The sequence below is a fragment of the Leptopilina boulardi genome, unplaced genomic scaffold (assembly GCF_019393585.1).
Source record: "Leptopilina boulardi isolate dan_hultmark-lab unplaced genomic scaffold, ZJU_Lbou_2.1 LbouV2_151, whole genome shotgun sequence".
Classification (NCBI taxonomy): Eukaryota; Metazoa; Arthropoda; class Insecta; order Hymenoptera; family Figitidae; genus Leptopilina; species Leptopilina boulardi.
The window spans coordinates 684,106-696,982 of NW_026137698.1; the positions used below are offsets into that span (position 1 = coordinate 684,106).

General features: G+C 25.1%; 1 protein-coding gene and 1 long non-coding RNA gene across 2 annotated transcripts in view; one reads left to right on the plus strand and one right to left on the minus strand.

Moving 5' to 3' along the window:
* Positions 1-9,604, minus strand: part of LOC127276712 (uncharacterized) — a 152,258-nt gene extending 142,654 nt beyond the window's left edge. The window contains exons 1-3 of the long non-coding RNA XR_007842242.1: positions 9,460-9,604; positions 8,698-8,916; positions 7,460-7,763 (exon numbers count right to left, since the gene is read on the minus strand). This is a non-coding gene — a long non-coding RNA (uncharacterized LOC127276712). The remainder of the gene's footprint in view (positions 1-7,459; positions 7,764-8,697; positions 8,917-9,459) is intronic.
* Positions 95-6,607, plus strand: LOC127276695 (raf homolog serine/threonine-protein kinase Raf). The gene is made up of 3 exons (XM_051297304.1): positions 95-237; positions 1,472-1,678; positions 2,546-6,607. Exons 1-3 carry the CDS (start codon positions 215-217, stop codon positions 4,611-4,613), a joined length of 2,298 nt encoding a protein of 765 aa, XP_051153261.1. The 5' UTR covers positions 95-214; the 3' UTR covers positions 4,614-6,607.
* Positions 9,605-12,877: the final 3,273 nt, after the last annotated feature.

A 12,877-nucleotide genomic window follows, 5' to 3' on the forward strand; every position in this document is an offset into this window, starting at 1 on the left:
AGAGGGACGAAAAAAAGGAAGACAACAGTGTTTTAAAATACGGTGAGCGTCTTTTGATGTGTGTATATATACATATATTGTATATATCGTTTAGATATCAAGCGACAACAGATTGATTTGAGGGTCAACCGGCTCTGGCAGCACCGGTTACAGGAGTAATTTGAGTACCGCAAACGAGGAGACACAAAATCAGGATGTTCTATCCTTCAGGAAGATGGCCGTGATCGGCGAATCCAGGTATATTTAGAAAAAAAATTAAAATCAAAAAAGAATTCATATCTATTGTCTTCGAATCTTCCTTTTTTTGAACAATTAACTTTTTTTGTTCCAATCGGTGTTGGGGCAATTTTTTATTCAAGGATATTCATCTTGCAAATTTACTTCCTTTCTTTCATCACCAATTTATTATTAGCAGTGTGGCTTTCTTTTGCCTTTCCATTTTTCGAATAAACAAAGGGGTCAAAGAGAGAAAGAAAGATTTTGGAAATTCCGTCTGTGACAAATATAAATTTGTAATTTAAAATAATTATATTAGAATTTTTCTAACGCTATGTAAACGATATTTTTATTAGTTTTAAATATTAAATTTATTTCAAATTAATTTATATTTTCATAACATATTTTATTAAATATTTAATAAGTATTTATTAAATAATAATAAAAATTGTTTTTTATTAATTAATTGTAAATTGTTTAATGATTTTGTAATTAAAGAATCGGAGTAAAAATTATAAGAATAAATAATAAAAATACTATTCTACGAATTTTGATTAAATCCAAATAATTTGTTTTTACGTAAAAATAAATCTAATCTTTAAACAATGACTTTTTCAAAATAACTCGGATAGAAATTTTAAACTATTTGAGAGAAGAAATAAATGTTTGAAGAGAGAATGGAAATTTCGAAATTGGCAAATTTTTTTTGTTTTGTTGTCTATATTATAATCAAGGAGAAAAATGCTGACAAAGCAACTTGTCAATCCTTTCTAAATTAAATGTTACTTTCTGTCAGAAACTTGATCTTTGAAAATGTAAATAATACAATCTGTTTACTGGCCTTTAAATGATTATCAATAAAACTTATATTTATAGATAGCACACAACGTAAAATGTCAGAATAATGTAAAATGTTAATTATACACTGTATATATAAAATTACCTACACTTAATTACAATATAATGCCTATATATAGTTATTTTTATCAAACTAAATTAATTTTACAATATTATAACCGTTTTCCTTATTTTATAAAATGAATATTTTTAATATTATTATTTTATTAAATTACTTTCTTTAATAAAAAAAATTAAATAATAATAATTATTATTATTAGATTATTATTAATTTTTAAATTAATTTATTTAAATTTTCTTCCTTTAATTAATTAATTTTGTTTTACTCAATTTCTGCTTTTATTGAATAATTAGTTTTAAAAATTATGAAAATAAAGGAAAATTTTTTATTCAACAGGTTTCGGCCAGTAGTCCACGTGAAAGAACAAAAAGAAATTCATTGTCGTAAAAATAAAGGAATTACAAATATATCCTCGCCGTACCGTCATCATAGGAAAAGAAAGAGTCGATCGGCTCTCGAGAGCACGATGTCGTGTTCGCGAAGTGCTGATCAAAGTGAACTCAGTGATCCAGAGGATGGATGCTTGGAAACTGATCCTCTGAGGTGATTTTTTTTTAATTTCTTAAGAATTTCTTTCTTTACTTCGTAATTTTTTTTTTTTTTTTAATATTATTTTCCATTTCTTTTTTATTTATCTCAGAAATTCCTCTAAAAAATTGTTCAAAGTAGAAAATACCTGTTCTTGACAGACAGAGATTGTCTATATTTAAAAGAAGTATCATGAAATTAATTTTATAATTTTCATTAAATTCATTAGAATAATAATTGAATTTGAATAAATTTTTATAAATTTAGGAAGAAATTTAATTTAAATTAATTTAAATTATAATTAATATTTTATTAATAATTTACATTTCTCTTTGAAAATCAAATCTTTTTAATAGACTTATTCAAAGTAGAAAATACCTTTCTTTGTCAGACTCATTTTTAAAAATTCTACGAAATTTAAGATTCTAATTTAAATTAAAATAAAAAAGAAAACAAATTAATTTTTTTTTCAAGTGTAAAATAAGGAAAATTGATTCAAATAAAAATATAAAAATCTTTTTTTTTATCTTTTACTGTCAAATTGTTTTTAACTGAATTCATAAGATTATGGAGATTGTAAAATGATAAGATGTTTCGATAATTGAGGAATGTATTATAATTTTAATGGTTAATATAGGAATTTAAAAAAATTAAATAAAAATAATTAAAATTAATTAATTAATTTTTCCAATGAAATTTTTTTTAAATTGTTGATCATGTGAATTTCACCGTCGTTGTAATAATAGAAAAAAATCCCTAGAATATTTGTCGAAATTATCGATAACTGAATGAAAATGTCTAATATAATTTTGTGTAATAAATAAAAAATCTCATTCGAATATTAAAGAAAGAAAATACTAATTATATTATTAAAATCAACAGATACGAACTGCGCAATATCCAGAGCGTGATTCACGTGATGCGTCAAAATATTGAAGCGCTCAATAACAGATTTGCTGGTTTTCAAGATCCACCTTCAATCTACCTAACAGAATATCAAGAACTCACCAGTAAATTACACGAATTGGAATCCAAACAACAAAAGTTAAATGAACTGCTCAATTCGACAATTACAACAACAACAACAATTGAAGTTCCTGTACAAATAGATAACGATTCACATTCATCAAATAAATTTCGTACACCACGAACACCATTAAAATCACTATTACGAGCTTATCTACCAAATCAACAACGTACAAGTGTACAAGTACGTGAGGGTCTTTCATTAAAAAATGCTCTCGCAAAAGCAATGAAATTAAGAAATTTAACAACCGAAATGTGTATGGTTTACATTGTAAGTACAAATGATTCAAAACATGCAATACCATGGGACACGGATATATCATCACTCGAATGTGATGAAATATCAGTTGAAATACATGACAAATTTCCCATAGCCACATCGATATCACATAATTTTGTTCGTAAAACATTTTTTTCCCTCGCTTTTTGTGAATGTTGTCGTAAATTATTATTTCAAGGATTTTATTGTCGCACGTGTAATTATCGTTTTCATCAACGTTGCGCCGGTGGTGTGCCAGCACTATGTCATCAAACAAGAATGCAAGATACATATTATCAAGTATTACTTGCAAATAATCCAGAGACAACTGCTGGAATATTACAATTACCATCGGGTTATGGTTTATCGACAACAATGGCTACTTCCAGGAGTACTAGGCAACCTAGACTACTTGGACAACAGGATCGATCAAGCTCTGCGCCTAATGTCTGTTTTAATATGGTAAAACCAGGAATTGGTGGTGAACATATTAATTTAGACGATTATTCAAGGTCCCAGTGTCTTAGCCGACCTGTTGGCACAGCCCAGAATCCCATGTCTCCTGCAAGTAGCCCAACAAAACACAGTCAATCAACACAAGCAAGTCCAACAAGTACATTAAGGCCAAAACGTCCACGTGCAAGATCAGCTGATGAATCATCGAAAAATTTATTAGCGCCACGTGAATCAATTGAAGATTGGAAAATACCGGCTGAAGAAATTCTCGTTGGACCGCGTATTGGTTCGGGATCATTTGGAACTGTTTATAAAGCACATTGGCATGGACCAGTTGCTGTTAAAACTTTAAATGTAAAAATACCCACAGCTGGACAATTACAGGCATTTAAAAATGAAGTTGCAGTATTGAGAAAAACACGTCACGTTAATATACTTTTATTTATGGGTTGTGTTAGTGAACCGCAATTAGCTATTGTGACACAATGGTGTGAGGGTTCATCGCTCTATAAACATTTACATGTTTTTGAATCACGTTTTTTACTATTAACATTAATTGAAATTGGTCGACAAACAGCGCAAGGAATGGATTATTTACATGCAAAAAATATCATACATCGTGATTTAAAGAGTAATAATATTTTTCTACATGACGATTTAACGGTAAAAATTGGTGATTTTGGCCTTGCTACGGCAAAAACAAGATGGTCGGGTTCATTACAATATCATCAGCCAACGGGTTCGATTTTGTGGATGGCACCCGAAGTTATAAGAATGCAAGAAGAAAATCCTTATAGTTTTCAATCAGATGTTTATGCATTTGGTATTGTTCTATTTGAATTATTAGCCGGACAATTGCCATATTCGCATATTAATAATAAAGATCAAATTCTCTTTATGGTTGGAAGGGGTTATTTACGGCCGGATTTAAATAAATTACGTTCTGACACGCCAAAAGCATTGAGAAGATTGACTGAGGATTGCATTAAATTCTCGCGAGATGAGAGACCGATATTTCGGCAGATCTTGGCAAGCCTAGAAGCACTCCTAAGGGGACTTCCTAAGATTACTAGATCTACCTCGGAACCAAATCTTAATAGAACACAATTGCAATCAGACGATTTTCTCTATACTTGTGCATCGCCAAAAACACCAGTTAATTTTCAATTTGGTGGTTTTCCATTTTATCCAAGTGGAGGAAACATTTAAAGCAAACATTTTATCAGACTGTCAATTTTTTTGAGAATTTAGAAAAAGAAAACGATGAAACATAAATTTTAGATGAAAATTATGTATAGGATTTTAATTTTCGATAATTATTCGCACTTTGATTAATGACTGCTTGAAATTGTAAAGCAATTTTTTTTTATTTCGATAATTAACGAAAATGTCAGTGTGTATATAATTGACACCGATAAAAAAAAATTGTTTAAACATCATAATTAAATTCATTTCACGAATTGGGACAGATTCTCACACATTTTATTTTGAATAATAAAAAAAAACTTTTATATCGAAGATAAATTAAATAATTATAAATTGAGGACAATTTCAAATTAAAAATAGAATATTTTTGATTTTGTTATAATATAAATTTAACAAAAAATGTTGTAATTTTACTACCATTAATTTTTATTAATAAAATAAAAATAAATTATTTAAAAAATTCAATTCCTATAAATTTAATTATTTGTAAAATTCAATTTACGATTAAATTATTTTTAAATTTATTTTTAATTTATAATTCTTTAATTAACAGATTTTTTTAAAATGTTTATTCAAAATAAAAATCGTGAGAATGTTTTATCCCTTCATGAACGACAAAAAAAAATATCTCTCAAAATAAAACTATGACCAAGTGGATCGAAAATCAATTTTAAATTTTAATATTTGTATATTTTGATAATTATTTTGTATTTAATCTCAAAATTTGAGATATTTGTATTCATTATAGCGAATGAAATTTATTTTTAGAAAATAGTCTATTTAAAAAACAAATTTTATCCAAAATTAATAATTAAGAAAAAATTAATTCAATTTTAATAAAAATTTCACGAAATTTAATAAATATTTGGATAAATTTTAATTCGATTAAGTTTAACGGAAATTAAACTAAATTTCCGATATTAAAAATTGAAAAATAAAGAATTTCTGTATATAATTCATTAAAGAATTTTGTAATCAATTTTACAAATTTGTGAATTTATTTTAAACAAATAATTAAGTTGAAGACAAATTATCAGCTTTTTAGAAATAGCTTTTAATTTGAAAATTTGTAATTACTAGAATTGTGACGAGAATAAAAAATAATTCAAATTATATTTATAAATATTATAGAAAATTGTGACTTGAAAATATTGATAATAAATTTATCATTTTCCGTTATGAATAAACAAGAAGTCCTTATTTATAAATTTAAAAGTGGAGGAATTTTCGATCTACTTTTTAATAACTTGATTCTAACTTTCTATTTTTCATATCTACACTTTTTCCAACAACAAAAAAAAAAAAAAAACCATTTTCTTCTTGTAATAATAACTGCACATAAACACACAACAGTATGTGAGTAAAAAAAAATATCTCATCACTTTTTAAAATCCTTCAAAAGGATGTAAAATTGTAATAACTTAAAATTGCTAGAACTTATTCGCGTCGGCCTTTAATTAAAATTACAAAATGTACATTTTTTTTAATCCAAATTTTTATATTTATTCCGTATTATAATTTCATTCATTTTTTTGTGAATTTTACTAATTACTGCCGGTAAATGAAAGTTGCGATTTATTCAAATCAATAATGTAAAAAATAATTCGATATTTCGAGAAAATTTAGTTAATGTTATTAATTGTAACTCGATTCATTTAAATATTATTTTTTTTATAATATAAAATATTTAATTAATTTTTTCCATTGAAAATTAATTGAATATTATTTTTAAAGAATTTTATTTTAATGTTTCTAATTGAAATTTTGAAATAGGAAAGTTTGTATACAAATCTAAAATACATACTAAGATTGAAGGAGAGTGTGTGTGTATATATTATATGTATTTATAAACATAAATGTAGTTAGAAACTTTTTGCCCGTATTACAAAAAAAAGAGAAAACGTTGAAACTCAAAAAAAAGGAAAAAAAATAACCCGAATATGATGAGAAAATTTTAAATGATTTCGAAGAAATTTCTGTTTAAGATAAATTTATGTCACAGTTTTAAATCTTTTTACAAATTACACGAAATATTTGTCAAAATTTAATATATCATTTAAAATCGGTAAATTATTATTTTTTTTTTTTTAAAAAAAAGAACGGTTGTAAACTTAACAAAATGTCCATGAACGATTTATTATGAAAGTGAGTTAAAAATATTTATGCTCAATCACTTTTTTTCATCACTTATATCATTTAGACAATAATTTCAATTTTATCTATTGTAATATGAAAATTTCAAGCATTTACCAAAACTTAAATGTCTTAAATTATTGTTCTTATATGTATTTGTTCCTTGTAATTTGGATATAATTAAAAAGAAAAAAAAATTGATTATCTGGATTAAAAAAGAGAATTGTAATTATATGTAGTTATTATTGTTGCATTTTCGTGATATAGTCGTTCATAAAAAATTGTTCAAGTGGGTGGACTTAAAAAAAAAATGTGTTTGTCATTGACAAAAAAAATATGTATTATGCACAAAATTCAACAAATCTTGTGAAACAAAAGAGTTTTTCGAAAGTTAATATTAAAGAAAAAAAAAACCTAATAATGAAAAATGTGTTATTTTATAACCATCCCTTTATTATTAGCATTATTTTTAATGCCAAACAATTTAGTTTGCTTTTCAGAATTTGGAGGAAAATTCCCTGATTTTAATAAAAAATTTTCCTAACTTATAAAATTTTTTGACCTTTCAATTAACGTGTCAACACTGTTACAACCAATAAAAAATGGAAATTCTTAAAAAATATAAGTGTGGAAAATCTATTTATTATAAAACTGAATAAATTTAATTTTATGATTAAATAATTAAATAGATTAAATTTAATTTTAATTAAACTCACCATTTCGTAGATTTATGTAGACTTCTCGCAGATGGGCAGCTGTTCTTCACATCAATTTCTGTGTGTTTCCTTTCTATTGTAAACTCCTTCGACATTGAATTTTGCACTTCACATTATTTCACTGCACAAGAATGATAATCTTCAAGTCATTTTTCCCCAGAGATCCCTCCTCTAGATTGAAATCCAAATTGGAAATTTGAAAAATAATCCTTACAAGGAGACCGAGTTTTAATGACTTGAATTTCTCATATATCGCGGAGGGTGGATTTTCTGGCTAATAGTGCTGTTCACCAGTTAGGGGAAGCTGCAAAATAATAATTTATACAATACAAAATTATAATTATTATTGTAATTAAACAGATTTTTTTGTAAATTTGTATAAATAAATTATTACTTTTAATAAAATTAAATTTATTATTGTTTATATACATTTATTAAATTAAATTATATAGTACTCAAATTTTACTGTTATTAATTTTTAGAAAAAATATTAAGAACAATGCATGAATTTTAATAATAAAATAATATTATAATAATAGAATAAATTATTATTTAAATATTTGAAATAAAGTATGAGGTAGATTAATTATTTAATATCATTAACATAATGAATACTGTATAAATAAATATGCATTATTGAAATTGTATTTAATATTAAAATTGCATGTGAGGATTAGAAACAATTATCTTTTATTAAAATAAACGCAGGTAATTAATAATTGTTTCAAGTTTCTTTCGATCCCAACCTTAAATTGTATTTTGAAAATAGAGCAAAATCTTTCAAGTTATTATATAAAAAATAATAAATTTAAAAAATTAATATTAGTAATATTTCTACAATTTTATAAAACAATTATAACCTAGAAATGCAGTTACTATATATAAATAAATAATTATATAAAATCCAAAAGAATAATTTTATTATTATTTATATTTGTTTTTATTAATATTTATTATTTTATTTTTTTAATTTATTATTATTATTATATTATTAATTGATTAAATAATTACTTATTTTTATTAAAGAAATAAATTAATATAATTAACATAATTAATATATAATAAATTGTATTTAACCTCAAAATTGTATGTGCGAGGATTAGAAATATATTTATTTCAATTGTTTGTTTTTTTTTCCCTAACCTCAAATTTTCTTTTGAAAATAAAGCAAAATTTATCCACTTGATATAAAAATTCTTATTTAAAAATATTTAATTATCAAATTAATAATTACTCACCATTTTATTATATTCCCTTGAAAGAAGAGTACCAACCACGGCAGGATGATAATCTACAAGTCACTTTTCCCCGGAGATCCCTCCTCTAGATTATAATCCAAATTGCAAATTTGAAAAATAATCCTTACAAGGAGACCGAGTTTTAATGACTTGAATTTCTCATATACCGGAAGTTGGATTTTCAGGCAAACTGGCAAACAGAACACCACATGAGGGAAGCTGAAAAGAAAAAAAATTTATAGTCAAACTATATTATTTTATGCGCAAAAAATCACGAAAAAAAATTAATACATTTTTTTCAAGGTTATTTAATCGCCGCCATCTTGTGAAATATTTGTCATTGTTATAAATCTCAACAATCGACAAATTTTCAACAAACAATTTTTTGAAAAATCTTGAAAATGAGTAAAAAGTAGAAATGCACTGATTAGTTGAATGCATTTTAGCCGCGAAAACGAAATGCATTGTGTTGCCCTATAGTGTATGTTCATTGAACAACTGTTTGCTCTTATATTACCTACCGGAAATGGCTTTCCCATCGGTCGCCTGAGAAATATTGCAGGAATCTTGCTTTGAAGTACGTAGTATTATTATCGACTGCTCATCATTGCTTTGTAAAGATGGTAATACTGATGAGAGAATTATGTTCAATGAACTGACGATGAAGGGCAATACAAGCTATTTTATTTTCGCGCTCATATTGTATTCTTCCAATTATTGCATTATCACTGTTAATAATTGTAAATAATTCATATTTTATACCTGTTTCGTTGTATTTCTTGGTGTAAAAGGACTTCTTTTTTCTTTTGTCCTTGAATTCTCCTCATCTATTGCTAAAAAATGGGGCATATCGATGATGCAAAGCTAAAAATTATTGAAAAAAAAATTTGTTGAAGCGACACAGATCTTGCCTTCAAAACATCCAAGCAGGATCTAAGCGCGCGCTTGCTTGCTTTTTAAAACCTCTTTATTTATCAAATTAAATACAGTAATATAATAAGAAAATATACATAATTTATAGATTTAAATTCTGCACCTGTTAGTTTATAAACTTATCAGAATATTTATATTTAGCTTAGTTTACACTTATTATAGAGTTCCTAAAGATAATTCTTATTTCATGAATTCTTATATTGGTAAAAAGGTCCATTGTAAAAAACCCATTAGATGATTATTATATAAATAAAATCTAAAGAATCAACAGTTATTAAAATATTAAATACAATAAAAAAGCTTACTAACTAATCTAAGCGCGCGCTGCGGGGAGTCTACTTTTTATACTAGGGCTCCGGCTGCCGTGCGCTGATTGGACGGGGCACTCGCTGCTGCAGCTAAGCGCCCGGCCAATCAGAGCACGGCAGCCGACGTCTATAAATATATGTGATTTTTCTCCCACCACTTCAGTGAGCAGTAGACTCTTCTAGACGCAAGATCTGCGCTGCTTAAAGAAATTTTTTTTTAAGCTTTTATCAATTGTTGGCACTGGTCTACCACTAAAGGAAGCTAATCGTAAACACATCTCTATTTCTTTTCTACTTCAGCATCATTATATGGTTAAAAAAAAGAATTATATGTAAAATATATTGGTTATTGTTTCAGCTTTCCCTCACTTGGTGGACAACACTCTATTTAATAGAAAATCCAACTTCCGGTATATGAGAAATACAAGTCATTAAAACTCGGTCTCCTTGTAAGGATTATTTTCCAAATTTGCAATTTGGATTATAATCTAGAGGAGGGATCTCCGGGGAAAAGTGACAGGTAGATTATCATCCGGCCGAGGTTGGTTTTCCTATTCGTTGGAGGGAATTAATTAAAATGGTGAGTATATATATATGAATTTTATACAATTATTTTCAGATATAGTACAATTTGAGGTTAGGGGAAAAAAATACAACAATCGAAAAAAATATTTTTAATCCTCACATGCAATTGTGAGATGAAATGCAATTTAATAAATACAAATTAGAATAAAAAAAAAACTTTATATTAAATTGTACGTAAATATTATGTATTTTTTGTGCTTATATTAACAGCACTTCATAATAATTATGATAATTAGCATTATAATAATTCTATTATTAAAATTTTTATAAAAAATATATATTTTATAATTTTTTTTATTAACGGCTTTATTTTAAACGACAAATTAGAGTAAAATTCTAGTTGGTAATTCAGGCATTTACATTATCAATTCTATAAACGGCCGATAGGTGTCAGAACAGAACATTTTCTTTTAACCGAGACTTGCTGCATTCAGCCAATCAGAGTATTTCTTTTCATGTCGTTACATTGTTGTCAAAAGTTTTACGAAGCTTATATCGGCTCTTATTTTTTACATATTTCTTCCAAATATAGTGAGTTTTCTTTAAAAAGTTTTGTGACTTGATTGTTTTTTTAATGTGGGGCAAATAACAATTAATATCCAGCTAGATTATTTTCGACAAAGTGTGTCATAATCGCCAGTGTTTTCTTTTTCATTGTTGCAACAACATTGTCTTCATATGTTCTCAAAAGTGAAAAAATTGAAACAATTTACATCAAATTATTATAATTGAATCATTGTGCTATGATTTTACATAGTATTAATATTTTTAGGTTAGGATTCTTATTGCCAAGTTGCATATTGTTAAATAGTTACGATTCATTATTCGCAACAATGAAATTTGTTCCAAAGTGACAATGTGTCAAAAATGTATTCATTTATTTTTTCCACTTTTCAAATAAATTAATATAATTGTATTGATATTTTGTTTCAGTTCCCTCGTGTTGGTGATCAATATTTTTGCTAAAAATCCAAATTACGGAAACAAAATATGAAATTTGAGTCATTTTGACCCGGTCTCCTTAAAAAAAGGTTAATTTCCAGATTCTAACCTAGATTTTAACCCAGAGGAGGGATCTCCGGAGACAAGTGTCTTAAAGCTCATTATCTTGTTAGGAATTTTCTTCATTGGAGGGTATTAATTAAAATTGTAAGTATTTATTATGTCAATAAAATAATTTTTGAAATATATATGTAAATTGTGATATTAATTGATAATTACAAGTATTGTTGATTTTTTTCTATAAAGTAATATATAACCGAAAAGAAAATTAAATTTAATAAAATATATGGCAATTATTAACTTAACCTTCAATTTAATTGTCTTTGTTTAATTTTAAGGATTTATTTTTATTTCTATAATAAACAATTTGAGGTTAGGACATAAAAAAATAATTAAACAATTTAAATAAGAAGAAAAATTATTAACTGGAATTTTAGAAAACTGCAATTTCAATTAAATTAAATTTTAATTAAAAATAAAAATCCTCAACACATTATTTTGAATAAGAGGATATTTTGATGGAAAAAATTTACTATTATGATAAATATCTAATTCTAGATATATATTCAATTAAATCGGTTTTATGAATAATATTATTAATTAATATTTTATTAATTATTATTATTATTAATCAAAATTAATATTTTTTAAATTTGAAATTTACTTTCATTTATTTTATAATTTGTTATTTTTATTAAAAACTCAATATCATTTCAAATTGAATTATTTTAAAAACTACAGTTTATTGAAATTTTTTCTATTGTTAATTAAGTATTGTTTTTTGTGTTTTTCAGAGCCAACCTAGACAGAAGAGAAAATTAAATATAAAAAAAACAAAGTCTCACTCTAAATTTTATTTGTTTTGAGTTAGTGCGCGATTTAAAATCGTCTTGTTTTATTTAAGTATTGATCAGTTTTTTATTTTAAAAAGTTGTCTAATTTAGAAGATGCTTTCTAATAATTAAACAGTGTTGTGGATTCGTTACAATTTACAAGTAACTACACTTATTTATTTTTTTCAATTTTTTGCAAAGTTTAAAAGTTTGGTTTTTCTTTTTGTTTTCTTATTTTAAAGATAGCTTTTGAAATATAAAAGTATAACATTGTTTTAATTATAATTAAATTTTTGAATAATCTACACTGAAAAAAACAATTTATTTGATTCAAATACTCGATTACTTGAGTATTATCAAATAAATATTTATTTGAACCAAATAATTTTTAATTTAATTAAATAAATTGTATTTGAAACAAATACCATTTAATTGACTTAAATAATAATTATTTGATACAAATAAATATTTATTTGATAAATAGTCAAGTAATCGAGTATTTGAATCAAATAAATTATT

Bases quoted from the DNA above. Each gene is read 5' to 3' on its own strand.
- LOC127276695 (XM_051297304.1), top strand. From the start codon at position 215: ATGGCCGTGATCGGCGAATCCAG. The intron at 238-1,471 runs GTATATTTAGAA...TTTATTCAACAG, and splicing joins GCCGTGATCGGCGAATCCAG to GTTTCGGCCAGTAGTCCACG. The intron at 1,679-2,545 runs GTGATTTTTTTT...TAAAATCAACAG, and splicing joins TTGGAAACTGATCCTCTGAG to ATACGAACTGCGCAATATCC.